This window comes from Patagioenas fasciata, chromosome 8, assembly GCF_037038585.1.
Source record: "Patagioenas fasciata isolate bPatFas1 chromosome 8, bPatFas1.hap1, whole genome shotgun sequence".
Lineage (NCBI taxonomy): Eukaryota > Metazoa > Chordata > Aves > Columbiformes > Columbidae > Patagioenas > Patagioenas fasciata.
In genome coordinates, this window is record NC_092527.1 from 7,540,799 (window position 1) to 7,565,802 (window position 25,004).

The 25,004-nt window shown below is 44.5% G+C and overlaps 1 protein-coding gene across 3 annotated transcripts in view; it reads left to right on the forward strand.

The window, feature by feature from the left end:
* Positions 1 to 25,004, forward strand: part of MICU1 (mitochondrial calcium uptake 1) — a 97,085-nt gene that overhangs the window by 46,996 nt on the left and 25,085 nt on the right. For 2 of the 3 annotated variants that reach the window (XM_065843265.2, XM_065843264.2), the window contains 4 exons: positions 7,781 to 7,846; positions 8,967 to 9,081; positions 19,519 to 19,601; positions 24,616 to 24,813. In XM_065843265.2, coding sequence (XP_065699337.1) covers positions 7,781 to 7,846; positions 8,967 to 9,081; positions 19,519 to 19,601; positions 24,616 to 24,813 — 462 coding nt within the window. The remainder of the gene's footprint in view (positions 1 to 7,780; positions 7,847 to 8,966; positions 9,082 to 19,518; positions 19,602 to 24,615; positions 24,814 to 25,004) is intronic. The other variant, XM_065843267.2, reaches the window with a different exon arrangement.

Genomic DNA, 25,004 nt, shown 5'->3' on the forward strand with positions numbered 1-25,004 from the left:
AGGTGGGAACAGAGGCAGAAAATCAATGTGGTGGGTGCTTACACCGAAGGTAAGCTGCAGTGCTTTTAAAACACCTCTAGACTATTTAGGTAAAAAAACAAACTACACAACACTCTAGATGGCTTATTAGTTTAATAAAAAATATACTTGACTTGCTCTTTTTGTTTTCCTGTGGGGAAAATTTCTTGCCACTGCTTAATAAGAAAGAAAGCCTTCGAGCTACCAGCGGCAGCTTACCCTCCTGCTACCATTGCTGCAGTAAGTAATTACACAGGCTTCCAATGCCCTCTAATTACATTTATGGATTAAGTATTTCCTGCCAGCATTTATATTTACATCTCTAGATGTTTGGAGATGCCATAGAGTAATGCAGAGCAACAGCAAAGTGAAGAGAAAGGAAAATACTTCAGATGGTTTCTGTAAGGGACAGTAAAACATCTGAAATTTGCTTCCACTGTACTAATGCAGTTGATTGACTGAGCCCGTTAACTGAGAAGGATACTCAGTCTTTTCTCCAGCTTAGACACAATGAAAACAGGGGAGGAGTCCTCCAAATCCTGCTGTATGAGTTCCTGACAATGTCTATAGAGTCTTTAGGGGCATGGTTTAGTGACTGTGTCGAGTTAATGGTTGGACTCAATGATCTTGAGGGTCTCTTCCAACCAAAATGATTCTATGATTGTCTGTTTAAGAGTGTTGGGAGTAAATGAGTCCCCATTGTCAGCAGTTTGAGCTGTTGAGTCGAGCTTATGGCTTGATAGGAGATACCTTGAAGCATTCAGCAGTCCTGGAGCGTCTCTAATTGCAGATCTCCTTCTTCACATTCCTTTGGCATCTGATCTCAGTGCAGGTCGTTTTTCACATAATAACCAGAAAGCATCTTCTCACATAGATAATAAACTATATAAAAGTTCCTCCGCTGTCCCCAAAAGTGTCTTAATGAACCTCTGGGAGATTATTCTTGCCCGTGAGCCTTTGTGGAAGCAAGCAGAGGTGCTGTTTGTTACAGATAATCAGCAAATCTGGGCCGAGCTACAGTGATTTGTCTTTTCTTGACTTTCTTTGCTGACAGCGGTATCTGTAGGTTTGGGTTTGCTCAGTAGCTTTTTTGTCCCAGCCAAACGTGACTCCCACATGCTTTGGTTTCCAGATTTTAGTTACTCTTGTGTTCCTCACTGCTCTTCCCTGTTCATTGGGAACTATGCAGATGCCAAATGGCAAATTCTTCTCTTGGCTTGTTTTGAATAAAAATTTCATCGAAGAAAATACTTAATTTCTTCTAACACAGGAAAACGCATGGTGCACAAACATCCCAGTGGACACCTGGGTTACTGTATGTCCGCGTATGGAACACGCTTTGTCCTTCCCTACCGCCTGTACCAAACGTTCGTGGTGTATTTTAGTTTTGACAGAGCTCTACTTGCTGGGATCTTTTTGTACCACTAATTCTGTTGCTCGTTTTCACAGGGCTCGTTGGGCAGGCTACTAAAGTGCTCTGGTTGCTGCATGTCCTCTTTCATTCTGGTTTCTAGGTGCCTGGCGGGTGTTTCTTCCAGCTACTAATATCTCTGATATTTGTATCTTTATTCTAATTGCAGTTTGGTTTTGTTGTTGATGTAACCAAGCATTACCTCCTTTTCTTCCCTTTTCTAACCCTCTCCCCTTCCACCAGGATTTCTGGCAGGTACAAAGCAGACAGCATGTGCTTTAATTACTTTGTGCTTCAGACCTCATAATACGCACTTTTCATGTAAAAGGGACAGTGTACGCTCAGCCCTGCTCCTCTAATAAGTAATCCTGAATCCTTTCCTTGATCCTCAGCCTAAAGGATTTATTTCCACATACTCAAATTCAGCTTGTTAAGAGCGAAGTCCTCAGGGTAAGCATTAATACATGGCTTGAGTAATGGGAACATCTTTGAGCAAAGCTCAAGCATCGTCCTCCTAATTTCATTGTGTCCTTTGAGGTTTCCGACTAATTTCTGACTAATTTTGCAGTTTGCTGACACTGCGGTAGGCTGACTCTGGATTTTCTGCCCAAGGCCGCAGGGTTACTTTTGTTCTGTGAGAAAGGCCAAATGCTGTGAGGAAACATCAGCTATTGCGATGTGTATGAGTTTGGGAAGGTTATTTTTTGCAGCCTTTCTTGAGTTTTCCCAGTTACAGAACTATGAAGGATGAACTATGTTAAAGAATATTTTAGGATGAAGATATTTAGATGAAGATATTCAGAATCCCAGAATGTCAGGGGTTGGAAGGGCCCTGGAAAGCTCCTCCAGTGCAATCCCCCCATGGAGCAGGAACACCCAGATGAGGTTACACAGGAAGGTGTCCAGGCGGGTTTGAATGTCTGCAGAGAAGGAGACTCCACAACCTCCCTGGGCAGCCTGGGCCAGGCTCTGCCACCCTCACCAGGAACAAGTTTCTTCTCAAATTTAAATGAAACCTCCTGTGTTCCAGTTTGAACCCATTGCCCCTTGTCCTATCACTGTTTGTCACCGAGAAGAGCCTGGCTCCATCCTCCTGACACTCCCCCTTTCCATATTGATCCCCATGAATGAGTCACCCCTCAGTCTCCTCCAGCTCCAGAGCCCCAGCTCCCTCAGCCTTTCCTCACACGGGAGATGCTCCACTCCCTTCAGCATCTTGGTGGCTGCGCTGGACTCTCTCCAGCAGTTCCCTGTCCTTCTGGAACTGAGGGGCTAGTTCCCAAGGTGGTTTCTGGAGAAAGGAACTAGATAGCGGAGGGAAGTTGCTTAGTAAGTAAAAAGGGAAATGTACTCTAAATGCTTTGTTTGCCCTGTAGCTTCGTGATGTTAATGAAACCTATAGGGGAAGTCAGCAAAAAATAAGCATCTTGGTGACAAAGTGCCCGTAAATGGGTGTGTGCGCTCCTTTAATTAGAAAGTGGTTTATGGATTCATTTTTTGCTTTAGTTTCTTTGATAGTTTTGCTGGCACTAGATTAACGCTTCATACTGAAGCGACACAAAACAGAGCTCCGAAAACTCTGTCCTTTGGCGACAGAGTTGGTGGGGAGAGGGAAGAAGGATGGATGGATAGATGGATGGAGCAGGTGGGAGGGAACGTTTCAAGGGATGCTCGACCTCACCGACTACAGACGAAGGACCCATCTGGATGGGAGAAGCAGGTGAAGAAGGCAGGAGTCAGGGAGTGAAAGGAAACGGCAGCATTTCTACCTGTGTCTTAATTTGGTTCCTTAAGCATTTGCAATCATGATGTCAAGCTCTAATTGCATGATTACATGCACTTTTTTTCCCCCAAACCCCCTTCTCATCTGGTGGGTGATTAGAGCTGAGTGTTTGGCCCTGACCTCGTTGTCTGAGCCAATGTTCAATACTTGCTTTCTGGACAGAATTGTTTTCCCTGTGTGCTTTCACACTGGAGTTTTTATCAGGGAAAATGAGCAGCGTGTTTTATCAACATGATGAGTTGATCTCAGTAATGCAGGCTGAGGCGAGGGAAAGCAGTATCCACGCTTCCCATCCAGAGGCCCGAACAGCCATTTAAATTCCAAGGTGCCGAAAGTCAACTCGTTTTCCAAGTGTGATTCAAGCCATCAAGGACCTCATTTGAATCCTCCCCCACCACATTTCTGTGGGGAAAGCCGCTGTGATCCTCCACACCGTGATTTCCTTGCCCTGCAGAGGACCGAGCAGCAGTGTAGACTGTCCCTTTTCCGACACATTTCCGATTTGCTTTTCCAGCAGGGGTTTCTCCCTTGCATGAGAGGTTTGCTGCCTGCGAAGGGTCGTACAGAATGCTGGCCTTGCGTTTCAGGTGCCGTTTGTTTTAAAGGTGATTAATATTTCCGGCCTTGCTGGAAGGAGGGAATGCAGGTTTCTCTTTCCAGTCTCAAGAGACCACCTCTAGTAATCATTGCAGCCCAGTTGGTACGTGTCCAAATTCAGAGGGACAGAGCATGCAGAAGAGCTTCACTGATGTCCAGTCTGTATTTTTTGGCCCCGTGTTTATATACAGACAAAATAACACTCAAATTGAAGGTTTTAAAATACTCTTTATTAAATTATACTCCTGAAAGGTGATAAGCGGCAATATTTGTCTGCCAACAGTACATTCTCAGCGTTTTCTCAGCAGGGTTTGCCATGCGGAATCTCTGTTTGCCTGTGTTGCTATGTAGACTTTGTAGTAAATTATCTACAAACGACACTGTGAACTTCACTGCAAAAAGAGCTTTGTGAGTTGCAGAAAGCCCTTGTGCTCATTCCATCACAACCTTAAACACTTTTTCTTATTTAGTGGCAAATAAAAAGTGATATACAAAGAATCCCAGGCATCTAAAGTGGCTTATTTGACATCTGTGTTATAAAGCAAGTTCTAACAACTGGGTCCCTCAGTTCTCCCCCAAGTCTGGTTTTTTGTCCTTGTTTCATAGCATGGAGGGACCTCCCCTACCTCTTGTTCCTTCAAGGGCTTTTGAACGTCTAGGCTGAAAGGCATGAATCTGATTTTTGAAAGCCTTTTTATTGCTGTATTTCAGCGTTCTTAATGGTAGGTAGCGAGGTGCCAGCCTGCGGTGTCATGAAACGTCCCTCGTGACAACCTCCCTCATTTCGGAGCTTCCAGTTCAGCATTTGGATGCAGATGGAGTTCAAAGCATTAGTATTTTAGTTACTGTAGCCGGCTGCGGTTTTCACTGGCGTTTTTAAGGGTTTTTCTCTCTTCTTAGAGAGATTTAGTTTGTGAAGAGACACACATCCCAAAATTGTAATAATATGGAGGGTCATCTTTGCCTTCTGAAGCCAGAAAACTCAGAAACAAGGATAAAACACGTCTATGTTAGGCAAACACAGATAGATATTTTTAAACTCCTACTGTAAAAAAGAGAATATTCCTTTTTACCACTGAACATGCAACATTTTAACTTCTTTTCCTATATGCCTACCGCTAACCCTAAAATAAATGTATTAGTAGATGTCTTTTAAACGGTTTGCATGACTGAAGGTGGTCAGTTGGGACTGGAAGAGAATGGCTTTGCAGCAAGGGGACCTCACTGTCGGAAATGTTCATGGGTTCGTATTTGCTTCCACAAAATTAGTAACCTTAAAGTGTTTATTTGAAGAAGGAACAAACTGAGTCCGATGACATTTGTCAACAGAAGATGGCTATGGAGAAATACTCATGATCTTGCATGGACTTGGGTATTTATTTTGTTGTAAGTCACTGTGGAGTGGTCACATAAGGCTGGTGAATTCCTGAAGCTCTGGTGTATATAAGCACAAAGGTGATGTTGAAACATAAGTTATGTGAATAAATGTGCCAAGCAAGTATATTTTCTCCTCCAGATTGGAACACAGTTGACTTCTCAGCGATTTACCAGCAATGTGTTTTTCCCAAAGCGGCAAATGAAATGCTGCTCGTTAAGTAGTTTCTGAAATGCACAATGAAGTGGAGCTGCAAGGGTTTAGCTGGTAAAGCTTTTCCAAACACGCTTTAGGAATGCAAACACCAACACCTTGTGTCCAGCTCTGCCTTTGCAGCAAAGGCATCCTGAATGCAGCTTTTCCTCAGATTTGTATTATTCCCATGTTACACTCTTTGCTCAGCCCTGGGAGAACTTGTTTAAAATCCCAGATAAAGGTAATGTTTGCCAAGGAATGGAAGGAATCCGTGGGGTTTGCTTTGTTTTGGTTTTCCCCCCAAAATCCTTCGTTACCTGGGAGCTGTACCATGGACTTGGCTCCAGCAGTGCATCAGTTTTGGGACAGAATATGTGAAGTTTGTGATATATGTTCATGTGCTTTGCTTGCAGCCCTGGAACACGAGTCCAGGGAGTTGCCTGCGGATGGCATGAAATACTTGGGTTCTTTTCGGAGCACATGGGTCCGGGGGAGGTTGGTCGCTGCTATTGGTACATTCACCCTATGTTCTGGTGCTGTTTGTTGGGCTTGGAGCCTGAGCTGGAAAAGAGCAAACCAGCTTTGTTGTCCATGTCTGGTGTTGTAAAATAACCTGCCTGAATGCCTGTAAAAACAAGTTTTATTCCACTGAGACTGTATGGCGGCTTCTCACTGAACTTCCACAGCCGTGCTTGTGCTGAAAGCAATGGTACACTTGGGTTTCTTTTTCTCTTGACGTGTTAATTTGGATGCTTGCTCGCTTGTCCGCTTGTTTAATATGAATCTACTGCTTGAGTACAAAGTACATCAGACTTGTGAACTGGTTCCTGTGCTTGCTCGCTCCTTAGATGCTCAGTTTCGAATGTGCTGAATGATCTTAATCGATTACTCTGGTTTTGGGAATGGCTTTAACAGAGAGAAGAAACTGTTAAGTGGAAGACATTCAACTGTTTTAATGGAGCATTTTGAGAATTATCTGGTGTTCAGATACAAAAGGGTGCGAAACGTGAAAGTTGGCCTGGAATTGCGTGGATTTGTGCAGATGCCTCGTCTCTAAAAGAGGGTGAAAGCTTGTAAGATGTTTTTGCCTGCATTTTTCTCATCCCATGCGTTACCTTTCTGTCTGGAAGGGATGAGAGAGTGTGAGTAGGATGTGGAAATAAACCAGTGGTCTGTGGGCGGTGGGTTTAGGTGTTAGGGCTGGTTTGGGGTTTCTCCTCTTTGAATTTGGAGGGATCGCAGCCGTCCACGTTTTGCTTTGGAAAGTAGGTAGATTTTTTTTCTTTTCTTTTTAATTACTACTTTACATCTTTCTCCTCGGGGTTCATGATGTAACTGTGTAGAACAGTGTTTAATGGTGGGGAACGACCCCTGAGAAGGATGCTCCCCGCCTTTCCCGTACTTAAAGCAACCAAACACGTAGCTTCTCGGTGAGCCAGCAGAAAATAAATGGGAGAGTCGTGAATTGTTTTGACCTCCTGTCCTCCTAGTGCTGGGAACCTGAAAAATCCTATTGACCGGGTCAGTTGTTATCATCTTCTGTGAAGATTGGCAGAAGTTCCCTTTCCCATTAGCTCCCAGCACATGTTCCCCTTCCCCAGGTTTCTGAGAAGCAGGTGCTTGTTTAGAATAAGTAATAACAGATCTTTACTTTTGTTTGCTCCAAGATGCAGATGACTAAATGCCTCTCCTCCCCATCCATTTAAACCTTTGTGTTTCAGAGAGCGATTAATATCTTTTTCTATGGTTAGTCTATGGCTGCGTTTTTCAGCGTATGAGGAACATATTGAGCTGTTTGATGCTGACTGTGAATTTTAAGTGCCAGCAAAGAAACCCATGAAAATTAATAAAGCCAACCTCTGGAACTTTTTTTGTGGGATCCTTGGAGCGGATGAAGTGGGACGCTAATAGGTAGTCTATGATAAATGCTGCTAAAGACGGGCGGTGGGAGGAGAGGCAATAAATCACAGCAGCAGGTGAGATGCAGAAACCTGCTTTTTCCACAAATCCTCCTTTGGGTTGAAAGGCAAACCAGGCATGGTTTATCTGTCCTTAAGTTAAGCATCACAGTAATGTTGCTTCGGGTCCATCTTGATGGGAAAGGAAGCAAAATCTGGTTTGTTGTGTGGTGTTTTTTTTTCCAGTAAATGATACTTGGACCCGGTATTCTGTGAGCGTAAACAGGTGTTATTTGGAAAGAAACAAATGCCATTAGTGTGCTGTCTGCTGTTAGTCATTTGCCTCTTATTAAATTCCTGATGCTCCCAGATAGTCAAGGCAGAGCTGCTGGGAAGAGTTTTATTTGATTGGTAAAGCTGAACTTTTTGTTTTCTTGGAAACCGTATTTTTTAGGGGGCTGACTTGATGATTTTTGTCTGTTTTCTTGTGGTTTCCGAGCCAGGTACAGGTTAAATTTTCATCTAAATTATTAGCTGAGCTCATCCCCACTCTGCAGTCCCATACAATGGTGAGTTCTTCCCAAAGCGGGGGCCATCAGCTGTAGACCTGGGTCTTGCTGGGACGTCTCCTTGGGCAAAGCAACCGCCTGGTTGCTTCAGAACTCTCCTTGCTCTTCGCAAGCCTTAACTGTTCGACTCCATGTGATGTTTTGCCTGCTGATTTTTATTGTCCATTAACCGGTTTTCTTTCCTTTGTCTTGTATATGATGGGATCTCCGCTAGACAGAGGTAACGGTGGGGGACAGTTGTGCAGCTGGACCCTCGTGTGGTGGTGTTTGTCGGTGGTTTTTCCTAAAACCGTTCCTAAACGCAGCCCTCGCTTTTCACTGTGCTCCTGTGCTTGCATGGCCTGGTGTCTGTGGAATAACCTCATCCACGCCTCCTCTCCTCTGTTCTTAATGTGTGCGTGTGCCTCCTACCGCTGTGTCCTTACAACGGGTCACCAGTGTGGATTTCCTAACAGTTTTATGGATCCTTTTCAGTCTTTGAAGCTTCAGTGCATCAAAGGGACTTGGAGTTTTAGCTTAGTAAGGGGCATTAGCTGATGAAACACGTGGTGTTTTTCTATTAAGCAAGATGCTAAAAAAGAACAAGAGAGATTGAGGTTGGTATTGGTCCTGGCTCCTCCTAGTGAGCCTGATTCACATGCTTCTGGTATCTTCACGTTTTTGATAACTTTGATCATACTTGATGTGAAACGGTTCTTTCTTGGCTACCGCTACCACAGACTATCACTAAAATGCTCTTAGCGAAATATGAAATAATCCTTTTTGGATCCTATACGAAAAAAATCTGATTTTCCTAAGACTAATCTCTCCAAGATTCAGGCACTTTTAAGCCAAATGGCCGTAATTTTATCAGTGTTTCAGCTCGGCTGAAACAACAGCAAGTTACTATTGTGCAATTCCTTATCCCTTGTTTGAGATGGGGGAGCCCTGGTCTTTGCAGAGTGCTCCTCACAGGTTTGAAGGCTGGAAAAGGTCCACTGAATATGAACAGAGATGGTGGGGGGAGTGTGTATATGGAATGGCTTGTTGGTGGGGAGGATACAAATGGAGCCTTCCATGTCTCTATTTAATTGATTGCTTTATTTTCTCTTTTTGGGGTGCGGGTTGGATTAATAAATAGAAGTTATCCCAGGAGCGAGAGAAGTTTGCAGATGAGGACAGCATATTCTATGCGCTTGGAGAATGTGGACTCATTTCTTTCTCTGACTACATCTTCCTCACGACGGTCCTTTCCAGTAAGTACAGACTTTTGTGGTGTTTATGTTCTTTCTCTGCAGTTACTGCTGTTTTCAGTTTTGAAGGTTTACAAGCAATGAGTTTGCTTTTGTTGTCTCCCTATGTTTCCCTGAAAGGAGCTCTTGATTGCTTGAAACTCGAGCTGAGTGAGTAATTGCTATTGCCTCGTCTATTTAGACATAGTGTCAAGTGTTTCGGAAAGATAAGCAGATTGATGACTTCTGAAGATTTATTCCTCATTTTAAAATGTGGCGCTTGTTTTTATTTTAATGAGTCGTTTGACGTGCCGTTCAAAATTCTAAATGGAGATGTGTTCTTGAGTTGTGTTCATACGATATCCTTGTTTGGATGAATGCTGCTTTCCAGCTCTTCACTGCTGATCAGACTGTTTGAACTCTGTTTTCCAGCTGCATTTTCACTGGGGTAAGCTCAGGCTTGTGCGTGATATAATGTAATGAGGAGAGAGTTAAGCCATTTACATTTCAACAAGTATCACTGGATACCTTCTGTCTTTTCGCCATGCTGCGCTTGACTTGCGTTGGTGATATTTCTGTCATCTGCTCATCTGTTCCACCAAAGTCTGCGCTTGAGGCGCCGGCACTTGGAATTTTGCTGTCTTGGCAAGAAACAGCGAAACTTAAAGCCTTTGGTAACGCCAAACAGCATTTCTAGACTTTCTTCATGGGGAAAGCAAGCTCACAAACTCATTTGCAGAGCTTGGAAGGTGCTGTGTCTCAAACAGGGAAGTTAGCAGAAGTTCCGATTCTTTTCCAGCTCTGTCAGTAACCGTGGGTAATGGGGAATATGCTGCTGTCCAAACGAACCTGAGACATTTTATTTCAGAAGACTTGGCCATGTCATCTTGTAAATACCTGTTTCCCGATGATGTGATTATAGGAATTAATAAGCTGGGTGCTTCCCAGTTTCCTGCGGACCCGTTGCTGCTGGCTCGGTGCTGTTCGGGGGTCAGCTGGGTGATTTACTCATGTTTGTAAAAGCAACAGGTGCTTTATTTTTATTTCCATGTATTCTCACATGCTGTAACATGGACAGACGGAAGAGGCATTTCATTTACTGAGGATCTGTTACCAGGGGAAGCAACATTCAAGGTCACGGTTGTTGTCAGAGGGAGGTGGTGGGGGAAGACGCGTATGTGACCTTCATCTTGTGAGAACAAACACTCAGACGTAAAGCTTGCTCAGGCTCAGTTTGGTTTATGATTTTAATCTGCTTTTTTGTTTGAATGAGTCTTAGAACTAACTCCTGAGACTTTTGCAGTTCTTTCTTATGTTAGTCCCACCTGTGCTGAAGTTATCTAAGGTATTTTTGCTTGTGTAGCGAAGGCTTTTCAGCTGAGTCTCCGCAGATGACGATGAACTTGCAGGCCTATAGTATTGCATTACTGAGTGTGGTACAGAAGACACTTGTGCCCTTGGTGCTACGGCCGTGCAGGTGGTGAACAGCCCCCTATTCAAGTACGCAGGGCACAAAATTAAGTTCATGGCCTTCCGCAGGCAGCAGTAAGAGACATTGTTCTTGCTTTGGTTTAATGGATTTCTTGTGAGAATAAAAGGGACTACCTGTTCGAGTAGCAGCCAGCCTTGTTTTGGAGGGCTAGGTTTTTTAACTCTTGTTCTGGGACTTTTCAACGTGTTCACAATTATGGGGGGTCAGGCTAATGAGAGGAGACAGAGGTGGGTGGTGTGTGCATTGAGGAGTGATGGGAAGGTGGGCAAGGCAGGAGCTTGCAAGAAGGAAGAATTAAAAAAAGAGAGAAGAAAAAAGCATTCCAGGACTTTTAGGCTGACTTCTCAATATTTTGGGAGTTTGCTGAATGGTTATGGAAGGCGGAGCGATGTGTGTGGAGCTTCTGTCAGACAGGGATTCCCCAGAGGGAGAGTTCTGGTTTCATTTTGAAAACATTTGCTTTTATAACAATCAAGCTCCCAAGCAAACATTGTCCTGTAGCCAGGTGGAAAATTCACTGTTATGCCGTGCTGATTCACTCTCTTACTAGTAAACAAAACTTGCAGGAGTCCTGTAGTTTCTGATTTATTTTTTTATTCTCCTGGGATATAAAAAAAAAAAAAAAACAGAATGAGGAAAGTACATCTTAAACCTGACAGTTCAATGTGACTTTTATTGCTGTGTTGTTTAAATAACCCAAGCATTAAGAAGGCATCTGGACAAGGATGAGCTGTAGATTACATCAAATAGCTAAAAGCCACTAAATATGGAGAAAGAAAAGCGTTATATTGAGCCATAAAGCAGGAGAATCTGCAGAGAAGTGTGAGGCCGGGTCTGGGGGTGGGAAGCAGGAGGTGCCTCTCTGCTGTGCTCACAAGGGATGTGGAGAGATCAGTCGTGATCTGGTCTGGCTTATTGGACTCCAGCCTCATCAATGAGGCTCTCTGAGAACAAGAAACCCCAAAGGGCTTTGTGGTGTTGTGCTCCTTGGGAGGGTCATGGAATCACACCAGAATCACAGAATGTTATGGATTGGAAGGCACCTTGAACAATCCTAGCAGTGCTGCTGGGACGGCTCCTGCCCGTCTCTACCAAAAGCACCGCCAGCCTTTGGGAGGGTTTTCCAAAACTTTGTGTTGTCGTTTGTCTTTTTTGCAGCTTTGATGCTCGCTTTGCTTGTGTTCTCTGAAACTAAGGACAACAAAGGGCAATAAAGATGCTGAAGGGAGTGGAGCATCTCCCATGTGAGGAAAGGCTGAGGGAGCTGGGGCTCTGGAGCTGGAGAAGAGGAGACTGAGGGGTGACTCATTCATGGGGATCAATGTGGAAAGGGGGAGTGTCAGGAGGATGGAGCCAGGCTCTTCTCGGTGACAAACAGTGATAGGACGAGGGGTAATGGGTGTAAACTGGAACACAAGAGATTCCACTTAAATTTGAGAAGAAACTTGTTCATGGTGAGGGTGGCAGAGCCTGGCCCAGGCTGCCCAGGGGGGTTGTGGAGTCTCCTTCTCTGCAGACATTCAAACCCGCCTGGACACCTTCCTGTGGAACCTCATCTGGGTGTTCCTGCTCCATGGGGGGATTGCACTGGATGAGCTTTCCAGGTCCCTTCCAACCCCTGACATTGTGGGATTCTGTGTCCGTGTCTCTGAAATACAGAGTGTGCGACAGCCGCTGGGAGGGAGAGGAGGGGAGCGGGCTGAAGGCTTCGTCTGTGTGTTGTTCCCAGAGAGCTGTTTGCATCTTGCACCATGTTTTATTTGCAAGTGGTTTCTTGCTCTAGCACTGTCTGTTCTTGGCAGTTGCCGTGTTTCTGTGAGAATGTATTTTTAAAACAACTAATAAAATCGCCTAGAAATGCTCCAGAAAGTTAGCATTCCGTTAAAGGCCATGAGAGCTGAGTGGCCTTGAGGACACCCCCCAGGTTCTGTTGCTGCAGCTGCTCCCAGTGTTTTGGGGCAGAGGTAGAAAAATGAGCAAAATATGGGATAAGCAAAAGGCTGATGGGATTTCCCTTGGGTCCTTCAAAATGTCATGGGAGAGCAAAGACATCGCTTCCCTAACAGAAAAGGTTTTTGCTTTTCGACTTGTGGAACACAACGAGGAAAGGAGGGCAAGAGCTTTTCCATCACCAGTGGCTGCGGTTTCAGAGCAGACGGGTCTGTTGTCCAGGCACGCTAATGCCTCCTTGATTAACAGGTACTGAAGGGAGCTGGGCATTAAAAGAATGAGTGGGTGTTGTTTCCATAATTGGACTGTCGCTGTGTCTGGATTTACTCCTCCTGGAGGGAGGCTTAAGTAGCATTGGCTCAAGCCAAAGTCATTACTCTCTTGCCAGGGCTCTCATCGCAGACCCGCGGCTCCTTCTCCCCTCTCCTGCAGGTTCATCCCCTATGGGTACCAGCCTCTTGCCCAGGATATATTCACCTTTTTAAACCTTTTCTTTTCTTTCCCCTGTGTAGGAAATAAATCCCAAGCCACCTAGCTCTGGAAATTATTTTCTGGAGGGATTGAGTGCTGTGTGGGTCTGTGCTGCTCTCCAGGGTCCATTTGCACTGTAACTGTTTCAGATATATATTGCTGGCTGACAGGAATGTTTTCGGCCTCCTTTCCCTGCCACGAGTGAGGTCTGCTTTCTTACTGGTGGTGCTTTAATCCTGCAAAGCAATGCAAAGTGCTGCAGGGCTTGCTTCTACGAGAAATGAGGTTGCTTTGAGTTTATAGGAATGTTTTTGTTTGCGGTCCTGTTCATGTTAATTTTATCTTTAAACTTCCAAGACCTTCTCTTGACCTACTTGCCCATACGTGGGTACACCTCATCTGCATTATATGGATGTCTTCAATATGTTCCCACCAGCCCCATCACCGCTGTGTGGGATTTCCAAGATGTACCTGAGCAGCACAGTGATCCTCTCCCAAGGGATGTCCCAACTTCCAAACGTAAGCCTGATGGCTTCACGTCAGGGCTCTCTGGCTCAACATCCCACCTATGCTGTGGGCTGGTAGGACAGAAATGGGGCACATTTCTCACAATTGGCAGTTTGGGATCTTCCCTTCTTCTCTCTGCTTTGAAAACAGACATTGGGGCATGGGATGCTCCACCAGCTTCTCTGCTGCCATCTTCACTTGGTCCTTCTTTGTTCATGTCTCCATTCCTTGCATGGTGTGGTGGGCTGATGGATCTCCGCCAACCTCCTGTACCACAGAGGACAGTACATTTGCAGCGGGGAATGACTAATTCACATGCAGCACTTGTTAGCATGAGTGAGAATTCCCAGAAACTTCTGATTATTTCTATAGAATTAGGAAATAGAGTGATTTTCTGTCGCTCATCGCAGTATCCCACAACCTGCAGGTGTTTGGAATGTCCTGTTTTTCCAGGGGTTCCCCGGAGGGCACAATTTCTAGTGGCCTTTATCTGGAGCTGCCATGTCCACAGCTGTTTTCCAGGTCCTTCATTCGGAGTTTCAATAGTTTAAGTAGTTTAAAACTGATGAGAAGCTGTGGGAGGTGAGACTTGTACGCCAGCCCACAGGCTGCCCGTGCTCTCAAACCTCTGAAACCAAGCTGCATGTTTGTCATTGACATTAACACCAAAATACAGGATTTGGTGTCGAAAATACCCTGTCGCTTTGGTTCACAAGCTGACAAGCAAAAGGGAAAAGTGAAACAGCGATGATATATATTTTTTAAAATTTATTTTTTATTAAATTGGTGAAATAGAAGAAAGATTTAAAGATTTAAAATGCCATTATGTGGGATAGATCCGTTAGCTGTTCCTTACACGTCTGACCCATGATTTTACCCGTTACAAGTTAACCCCTTCCTTGCTTTCTTTTGAGCACCTGCCTCTGGTGCCCATGTGCTTGGTGCTCACATAGAGTTGAATCCATGCGCTGGGGTTCTGCCATGTGAACCCGCAGTGTAGATTTAGAGTGAGGAGCTGACAGAACTTCATTTCTCTTGGGCTGGGTGGTTCAGGGCTCTTCCTCCTGTTAGGAGTGGTGGCATTTTTACTTGGCGTGAGGGCAGGTTCCTCACCACACAGAATCACAGAATTGGCTAGGTTGGAAAAGACCTCAGAGATCATCAAGTCCAACCCTTGGTCCAACTTCAGCCCATTTACTAGATCATGGCACTAAGTGCCGTGTCCAATCTCAGTTTAAAAACCTCCAGGGGCGGTGAGTCCACCACCTCCCTGGGCAGCCATTCCAATGCCTGATCACTCTCCTACCCCTTTGTGTGTGGATTTCAACAGGAATTTGAAAATCAGCTCAAAACTTGAATTCTCTGGGCACTGGACTGTTTTGAAGCTGAACTTTGTATGTATTGAGGTTTGTGTACTTAGGTTTTAAAATTATGCTTTTGTATTATTTCAGAGGTAATTAGAATTCTTCCTTGTCGTAAGAAATAACCGTTAACCATTTAAAGATATTTTACCTTTAGAACTGATGTTGTGGCTCAGTCTTCGTGCTGTGGACTTGGTTCTTTTAGCTGCTTGTTATTTGCATTTCTGGGTTGATAAATGTTTTTTAAAAGTTGGTTTGATTTGGATTTGTTTTCTGAAATAGCGAAATAATTCACAAGGAAAACATCTGCAGCGTTAAGACAGTTTAACGTGTTTTCCCTGTGTTTATTGCAGCTAAGGCGCAGACATCTATATTCTATAGATAGTTGCTTCCCTGTAAGGCTGTAATTCCATTCTCAAATAAAATACGACAGCATTTGGAGATGCGTTATGTGAAGATGCATCCTCTGGCTCTTCCCTGTTCTGTGCAGTTGGTTGCGATGGGCTGTGGTTTTGGAAGGGCGAGCTTGTCTCTGACCCCGATTCTTCCCTTCAGACAGAAATGTTCCCATTCAAACAGGTACAAAAACATTTTCGGCTTCAGAGTACTGTGGCCTTTATACACACATTTTTCTTAATTGTGGGATAGATGGGGAAGAAAAAAACATAGAATATTTAACTCCTGATGACTGATTTTTTTCAGCATAACTCCCCAGCTGAATTCTTGATGGTTCTTCTGGCACTGGGGAGTTACGAGGCTTTCACAGAATCACACAGAATTGACTGGGTTGGAAAAGACCTCAGAGATCACCAGGTCCAACCCTTGGTCCAGCTCCAGTCCATTGACCAGATCATGGCACTAAGTGCCGTGTCCAATCTCAGTTTAAAAACCTCCAGGGCTGGTGAGTCCAGCACCTCCCTGGGCAGCCATTCCAATGCCTGACCATTTTGGGGTGGATATGGGAGTCTTGAGCTGCTTCGTGTTTAAATTCCCACCAAAAGATGAAAGAGTCTTCATAGGAATAGCCAGAAGATTTACTTCCTGTAAGTTAACACTGCTCAAAACCACACTGCTTTGCTGAAGAAATTCACAAGTGCATCTGAAGGGAGCAATGTTTGTTCTCCAAGAGTAGGTTAAAAAGTAGTTTTTGGGAGATTTGGTGCCTCTGCTCGAGGTGGGTGCTCTGCAGACGCTTGGATTTGTGTGCGGCCACGTGCTGCACCAGTTGCAATAGGAGTTGGAGGGGGAGACTTGTTGTGTATCTCTGCAAGGGCCGAGTGTTGAGTTTGGGGCGAAGAGAAGAGCAAACCAGCGCAAAAAGAGTAAAACGTGACGTTTCTCATCAGTGGGCATTTGTCTTTCAGAACATGTTGCTTCTGCTGAGAATGAAGGGCAATAAAGAGGTCCATTTGAATAATTGAAAACAGTCTAAAATGGCATAATTGGCTTAAAGTTGCCCGATCAAGCTACCTAATGCCTCGGAAATTCCCTGGAGCTTAACACTGATGGATCCAGTGGGTTTTTCCAATGTTCAGCATCCATTTGTCTGGTGGAGGTTGCTCATCTTTGTAACGTTCCTGCTTGTGCTGTTTGGTTTTCTTGTTGCCTTTCTGTTCCCAAATATTTGGTTTGAACAGATGAGTCAAGAAGAATGTTGATTGCCCTTTGCAGTAACTCCGGGGTTAGTTGAAGAAGCAACTTTGTGTGGATCTGCAGGATGATTTCAACTGGATTCTTCTAGATATATTTGCATATATCTCAAAGCAGAGAATAAGCAACTCCTGAATTGGGATTGGTGTGGGCTCCGGTGCCATTTGCGTTAATGACTTTGAAGAATCATTAGGGAGCTGCTAGACTAGAAAATAAAGCTAAAAAAAGAACCTCTGACCAATTCCTGACTTGTTGCACAAGGGGAATCAGTTGCGATGAAAAATCTTGATGCTGAATAATGTCAAAAAGGATGGCGAGGAGATCACTCCCAAAATCAGAGCGAGCTGGAAATGCAGCCCAGTGCGTGGGGAAATCCACACGTCCTATGGAAAGCAAACAGGCCTTTAAGTGGTTTGGGTAACTGCTTCAGGAGGAATATTGCGTTCGTTTTGAGGCATCTTAATTAAGGAGGCAGGGGGAAAATTTAGAGAGGCTGTAATAGAGAATGGTAAGATTGGGGGGCAGAATAGTAAAGGAGGAGGAAGGAGGGGAGGGAGGAAGAAGGGGAAGGAGGCAAAGTTTAGCTTGGCAAGCTGGTGTCCACTGCTTTTGTGGTCTGCAGGTTTCTGAAAGATGTAAGTGTAAGAGGAAGGAGAGAGATGCAGATTGTACAGACTGATGTAACCATGAGTGATGGGTTCAGCTGCCGTTGGGATGACTCTTCCCCAATAAATCCTGCTCGGAAACGTGGTGCCCCAGGGGAGAGGCAGAAACTGTCTCACTCGGGACCAATAAATTCCGGCTGCCCGGAGGTCGAGGACGTGTGTTTTAATGAACGTCTCTTCCTGAGTGGGGTGAGACAATTGTCTTCAGTGCTCTGTGGTTTCCCTGGCTCGGGCTCACATTTCTTGGGTTTAAGTGTCATTACAAGTCATTAGACTGAGGTATGCGGATCAGAGGAAGAAGCAGGCTGTGTCACTTATTAGCTAAAGGACTGAGGTAATTACATTTGCCAATTTAAAGACACTTTCCTTCCCTGTCCTTAGAAAACACTGACCCTGCAGATTTTTGCTGCTGAGCCGTTCATTTTGATTTTACAAGCGGTGTTCTCCTCTGGGCCTTTGATAAACTGCTCCTGAAAAATGTGTATTTAGAGAAGGGAAAGGAAGGAACTGATGTGTTAAATACCTTCTTTCTCCGTTCACCTGTGTCTGCACAATTGGGGCAGGGTATTATATTTTTCCCTAAAGGAAATTAAAAATAAACCACAACACTAATTTTTAACAAGGGGTAACAAATTTTCCGGTCTTGGAATGCACATCATCATACCCTGACAGAGAAAATGGGGGAAGAAAGATGAGGTGTGTAAATTGCTCTTTTTTTCCCAGCGTCTTGTAACTGAATTAGAGCTTCCTAGGGGAAACAACTCTTTTGCTAGATTTTGAGGGCTAATAAGGAGAAATTTTGCCTGGGCTTTCATGCAGTACTTAGTATTAAAGTGAACAAAACTGGCTGTGTTATTTAAACATTAGGAGCGTAGTTGGAAAGGGCTTAATATTGTTGCTCTTCAAGGAAATGGGGATTTAATCGCTGGAAGTGATGGATGGATGCAGCGGAGGCTTTTTGTATTAATGCCTTTAATTAGATTGCACCGTTGAGGAGATGATGTTGGTGTTGGGGACGACCGGTCCCCTTGAGTGTAGCTCAGCTAACGATGAATTAACGAAGGACGGCAGGCAGGACAGAAGCTGGATGGAGACGTCGCTTCTGCTGTAGGTTTGTGGAGGAACCAACCCATCGTGTGGTGCTGGTGACGGCCGCTCACACACGCAGTGTTTGGAATTTAAAACTGGAATAATTGGCGTGAGGGGACTGGAGATGCAGAGATGATGGCAGCGGGACTCTATGTCCTGTGTATATCAAGCAGGCAGTGACAAGGTGTTCTTGCCGTAGAGTTTAATGCCATCATATGTCTGCGTAAGGTGCAAAGAGATTGGAAAAAGTGATCTCATTAGCATGTTTGCTGAATGTTTTAGCAATAAACTGCTACAGCCTATTAAAGCGAGGGGAAAACATGATGTAGAAGTCTCCCTGTCCTAAATCGAAGCTGTGACTAATGTACAAAATGCAGTTCAGTTAATTCCATCTCAGTTTCTTTTTGAGTGATTCTTTGTGCTCCTTCCCCCACCATAAGTTGCCTTAATGCGGAATGTGGAAACTTGTTGCTTTTTGAGCATCCCCAAGAACTATTAAAAGTTGTTTGTAACAGGTGAAAGGGAGTTGAGAGTCACCAGGGATCCCCATCCTGCTGCCAGATTTGGGCAAGGAAGAGCTATCATCAGAACAAAATGAGGCTAAGTTTTAATTGATGATGTAAGATGACAACCTAAGCACTAGTTATAGCCTAGAGGGTTCCCTGGAAATTCCAGCAAACACCAGCATTCACGTGGGTGGTATGTATGTGAAAGTAGCAGAGCGAGATAAATTCTCATCTATTAGCTTAATTTGGGCAAAAAATTGTGGCGCCATGTCATAGCTTTAAACGGTGATGAGTTACAGTGCTCAAAATGCAAGCGTACCCGAATTCTTTGGGATGCAGGGGAAGAGCGTGGTTTTGCTGTGATGGGTGGCTGTCGAGTGATGCTCATGCAGGCTTCTGGCCAAACAAATCACGACAATGTAGACTAAATACAGTGAAAAATAAGGCACCAGGCTGGCTGGGGCGCATCTCTGGTGAGCTGCAGCTCTGGGCGTTATCTCCGTGTCGTAACTGGAACCCAACAGAGGTGGTGATGATTTGTTTAAATTTGCGCGGTGAGGCGGGAGCGGAGCCTGGAAGAGAATTACCCCAAGGAGCACCATGAAGCTCATGGCTAGAGGTTCCCAAGAGCTGCGTTTGCTTCTTAAAATTGTGACAATTCTGGAAAATTGCTTTTGGATGGAGTCATTCTGAACTTGTTCTTTTTTTTTATTGAGCTTTTGTATCTTCCTTAACTGGTCTTTGTTTTTTATTGTGTTTTCTTTATGTAGCTCCACAGAGGAATTTTGAAATTGCCTTTAAGATGTTTGATCTGAATGGTGATGGCGAAGTGGACATGGAAGAGTTCGAGCAGGCAAGTTGAACGCCACGTTGACTTTGTAATGCTACGGCATTGTAGTCATGATCGCCGGACTCCTCTACAGCGTTATTGTGACTTAGATTTGTGGTTATTACTGGCTCACATCTTTTCCTTTCATGCTCTGCTGTGTTGCCTTAGTCCCTGCTTCCTTTTCAACTGGATATTTGGAGACATAATTTTCCCTCCAAGCAGGACATCTGTAGGTATAAACCCTGGTTTCCTGTGACTTTGTATGTTTACGAGATGTCACCTCCAATGCAGATAAAGAAGTTTTTTCACTCCACTGGTGTTGCAGGATTTTGATCCTCCTTTCTTCCACAGCTTTTATTATATTCCTTAATTTTGTCTTCAGAGAATAACCAGGGCCAGACTGCTCTAAATAAGACTTTAGCCATTCGTTTCAATGCCATCTAAAACTGTGTTTATTAAGAGTGGATTTTCATTAGTTTCTTTCCCCAACTTCTCACGAGGTTTCGTCATTGGGGAGTTTGATGCAGGTTTTTTAATAAGCTCAGTCTGTGTGTGAGGTCCCTTCTATAAGATTTGGTTGTGTTAGTGAGAATAGATTGAGTACTCGATCTGTGAGTGGGGATAAGATCTGACCTCCCCAGGCAGAAGGGTATGGTTTGTTTGCCTATGTAGAAAACACCCTCAAGGTGTTGGAAACTCATAAACATCTTGATATTGCTGTATATTAGCGAAGCTCCGCATGTGCTACTCGTGAAAGGAGAAATAAATGCGTTTGCGAAGAAGTGAACTGGCTGGATGGGGAGTCACCACCTCCGTTATCGAAGAATAAAGTAGAGGAGTTACACCACTTATTAACGAATATTCGTGTGGCCCCACGTCCGTGGGGCTCTGTGATTGATGGGCAAGTGGAAGCCGCTGCTTCTCGGGCAAAGGAGATGAGACTGTGGTTAAAAGCAATAAAATAACCTGCCCTTGGTGGGGGTTTGCTGGAGGACATCTGTATCTGGAGAGGGTGAAAAGCTGTGTGCTGACACCTGAGAACACAGCAACCCTGGGTCATCTGGTTACAAACTCTTGCCCGTCAGCCGATGGAGTGCCCAGTCTGGAAGGGGTCGGTCACACTTGGGGCGCTGCCTCTAAACGGGAAGAACTAGTGGCAAAGCAGGTCTGTTGAACTCCCTGCTGTCATCCTCCTTAAATGATTACCCGTGGGCATGGTGTCGTTGTTAGTAGTTTGCCCCAGAGCTGTGTAATGTATCTGGTCAATTGGACGTTTCCAATTGAAAATTTTGGACTATGATGAGGATGGGAGAACGTTTATTTCCGATTATATCCCTTCACCCGATAGCTGGTAATGGAAAGCCAGGAGTTTTTAATTTTGCTTTGAGTGTGAGTTGGAATACATGGCTGTGTCCAGGCTCTGGTGCATTTTGGTGCTGCCTCCCTACCAACTACTGATTTAACCAGGAAAAATTCCCTATTTTCCCATGTAAAAAATACTACTTTTCCTTCTGTTTACATAGTGCATGAATATAGCGCTGCACCGCACCTATCTGCTACTATAACAATTCACAAGATACTTTACAGTAGATACTAATGTTTTAGAGTGAAATCAATCATGGAGATAAATGAATTTAAGAGAAGTGGAGAAGGTTTAACCACTCACTAGAAAAGCAGTGGTGCCGAGGTACTAACGCAGGTGTCATGTTTGGCTTTTTTATTAGGCTGTTTCTTGAGGATGAATATTTCAGAAGTGCTATGAAGACGAAAGTACAAAATTGAATTAAATTATTTCAAATCATCCAGTAGGCAAAGGGAAGTTACACATGCATTAAATCATACAAAAATCCTTAGGAAGAGGGACGTATTTTTGTTAAGCTTGTTACGTGTGTCACTGCATCTATATAAAGGAATAAAATTCCTGGTTAGCATTAGAATATTTTGGAGAAGATTGATCTTCCAGAGCTTTCGATTTGGAGGATGAAGGAGCCTTTTTGGGAAGTGCAAAGCAGCTCAGGGCGTCTTCACAGACCAATATTGCTATAACTGATTTGCTGCACTCTGCAAATAGGATTAAGACAAACACAGAGCTTCGGCATGAGGCAAATATAAAGCATTATACACACTTATATTATAACACATGCAATAATGTATATGGTAAATAAAAAGAGCGTTCACTTCTTATGGAAATGCCTCAGGGTTTGCACATCTGTTCCATAAACATCTTGCCTGGCAGGGGTGACTGGAACTGGCCCTGCCAGTGGCGTCAGTGTAAAAGAGCAACATCATTTTGGGGAGAAAGGGTAGAAAAAGGAGGGGAAGAGAAGAGCACGGAAGCATTGTGTTGTCCCTGCTGTTTGTGAGCACACAGAAGGATTTTCCTGCTCCTTTTTCACACATTGGCTTTGCAGAAACCCAACAGCAGGTCCCTCTTCTCGTTCATGTCGGAAAAGCCTCAAGAATGTTCATCAAGGAAGAAAACTACTTGCGGTAATTTAGCTCATGTGCAAGTAAATTAGGGGCTTTAAGGGCCTAATAAGGAAATACTGAATTTCTTCAGGCCTCGCTGAAGAGCCTCGGATATATATTTTTTTCCTGTTGATGCATATGGGTAGCATATAGTGCTGACGATTTTGGAGCCGACATCAGTATCGTCTTCAACTTCAGCATGCAAATTGTTAGCTTAGCCTTCCATTTTTAACTTAAAAGTTGATTGAAAAGTAGTAAACTCACAGGCAGTGTTACTTGTGATTTCTCTTTAAACCGTGAGCTATTTTCGTGGTTGTTTGGGGTTTTTTTCCTTATCTGGTGCAAAAGATGAAATGGATCACAAAAGCTTAGGCTGAAATATGTACAAGAGACAGTGAAGCATCCCTTGTGCTTCACATCCCTGTATGATTGACGAGCTGTGGGCGAGGACAGCGCTTCTTGCAGCGGTTGTCTGCCTTTCTGACCATTAGAAGGATTACCCAAAATAGACACCAGCCAAATAATTTTAGCTCCAGCGCCCACAGATGGATTTTTCAAGCTGTCCGATGCTTGTTATAGATGGGGAGAGAAAAAGAAGGGGAGTAGATGCCATATAAATAACACCTGGGAGAAGATGCTCTATCGACCAGTCTGCAGTGTGGTCAACACTGGCTTCTGCAGGAACAGGGGCAGTTTTCCAAGCTGGCCATAAACTGCGTTGCTTCAGACACTTCCTAAGGATTTGTCTCCATGATGTGCATGGAGAGCTTGCAGTTCAAGTGGAGCCCAAAGTAAGGAGTTGCTATTGTGTTTACGGTGCAAAAACCCTTCCCCCCAAAACCAAAAGCAAACAAGAAAGCCCCACCAACTCCCGAACTTTTTTTCTGCATGTTTTTTTCCCTCTGACTTGACTCAGTTTTCCTTATAGCGGAAGGATAACCAGTCCTGTGGTTCGAGGCAGCGTTTCACGCGAGGTGAGCGCAGCAGTGATACATGGTGTTCCCCGCTGGAGCAGCCATCCCCGCTGGGGTTCTTCCAGCACTCGCGCTCTAGTTAGGAAATAACTGAACACATCGTACAAGACAATAATGAGGTTCCGGGGTCCTTTTGACAGCTGGAGCTCTTGGCAGCTGGTTTCCTTCCTCCCTTCCAGCTGTTGTTGGCCTGAGGAAGAGGATGAAGGCGAAGCAGCGATGTTTGCTGGAGCTTCGGGAAACCTGTGCTGTTTAGGCTGAGTGCTGGGCAGCACACTGGGTGGCTTTTTATTGTTTTTCCCCCTCCTTTCTCACACTCATTGTCCTTAATATGAATCCTCTGCCTTGTTGGAAGAGATTGGGTCTCACCCAGAGAATAACCCTGGGTTCTCATATCACTGCAAACCTGATATCAGGCAGGTGAGCGCTGGGAAGGGGTGGTGAGATACTTGGTGATGGAAAGAGGTGATGAGTGACCATTTGGCTTGGCTACTCCCTTAAATTAGCACAGGACCCTTAAAATAACGAACCGTTGGATTTTTCAGGCTGTGACATCCTATAAGCTTAATCTTTTGCCATATTATAGGGGATAGGGAGGTCATCAATTATACAGGGATGTGAAGCACAAGAGATGTTTCACTGTCTCTTGTACATATTTCAGCCTAAGTGTTTGATCCATTTCATCTTTTGCACCAGATAAGGGCGAAAAAACCAAAACAAAACAAAAAAAAACACAACATGAAAATAGCTCATGGTTTAAAGAGAAATCACAAGTAACGCTGCCTGTGAGTTTACTACCTTTCAATCAACTTTTAAGATTAAAAGTTTAGATTGTGTCTCATGCAGCGAATAACTCTGGGTTCTTGTATCACTGCAAAAGTCATTTGGGCAGGTGAGTGCTGGAAAGGGGTAGTGAGATACTTGGAGGTGGTGAGTGACCCAAGTGAGTGACTTGGCTACTCCTTTAGATTAGCACAGGACCCTTAAAATAAGAAACTGTTGGAGTTTTCAGGCTGTGGCATCCTATAAGTTTGCCATATTGTAGTGCGTAGGGAGGTTGTCCTGTGCATTCTTGCCCTGTCCTGGAGCCTCCACTCCTGCTGACCGCTGCCTTTGGGAAGGTTCAGGGCACTGCTGAGATTGCTGTGATTCTAAAAATCCCTGGTTTTGTGGACAAAGGGAAAGGAAACGTGGTGTGGGTTAACTGAGATTGGTGTGAACTAAGAAGGACGGGTGGTAAAATAGTAAAACACATCCAGGCTTTGTTCTTCCCTGTGGCTGCCTCAGCTTTCTCTCCTCCTGTGGCTTTGCCGGGAGCAAGCTGCTCTCTGCTGACCAGGTGTAGGATCACTGATAACATGCTCATCTGCAAAATGGGTGAATTGTCTCTCAAAACTCATTTTAAATATTTTACACTCTTCTTTCTTTAAAGAGGACTGTAAAAAAGATCTCAGCCACACTTTTGAATTGTCCTGTCTTTTATTTTAGGGAAAAAAAAGAAGACACATCTGAGCCTGGAGTACTTTGTACCGATACTTGACGAGTGTAAGTCCCAGGGGTGTTTTTGCTGGTGACATCTTCCCTCTGGTTTTCAGGTCCAGAGCATCATTCGCTCCCAAACCAGCATGGGCATGCGCCACAGAGACCGCTCGACAACGGGGAACACCCTGAAGACGGGCTTCAACTCCGCGCTGACAACCTACTTCTTTGGGGCGGATCTGAAGGGGAAGCTGACCATCTCCCACTTCCTCGACTTCCAGCGCAAACTGCAGCACGATATTCTGAAACTTGAGGTTTGGGTTATTGCTTTTTTACGTGTGACGCGGGGGACGGTGTGTGATGTGGTTTCTGGAGGAAGATGAAGAGTGTGGGAGGGGTTTGGAGGGGATTACTACACCTGTGGCTTGTAGCACTCACAGATCAAACCCATTGTTAAATTTCTGATGAGCATTTTGGCCCCTATGGCACTTCCCAGAAATTTCTC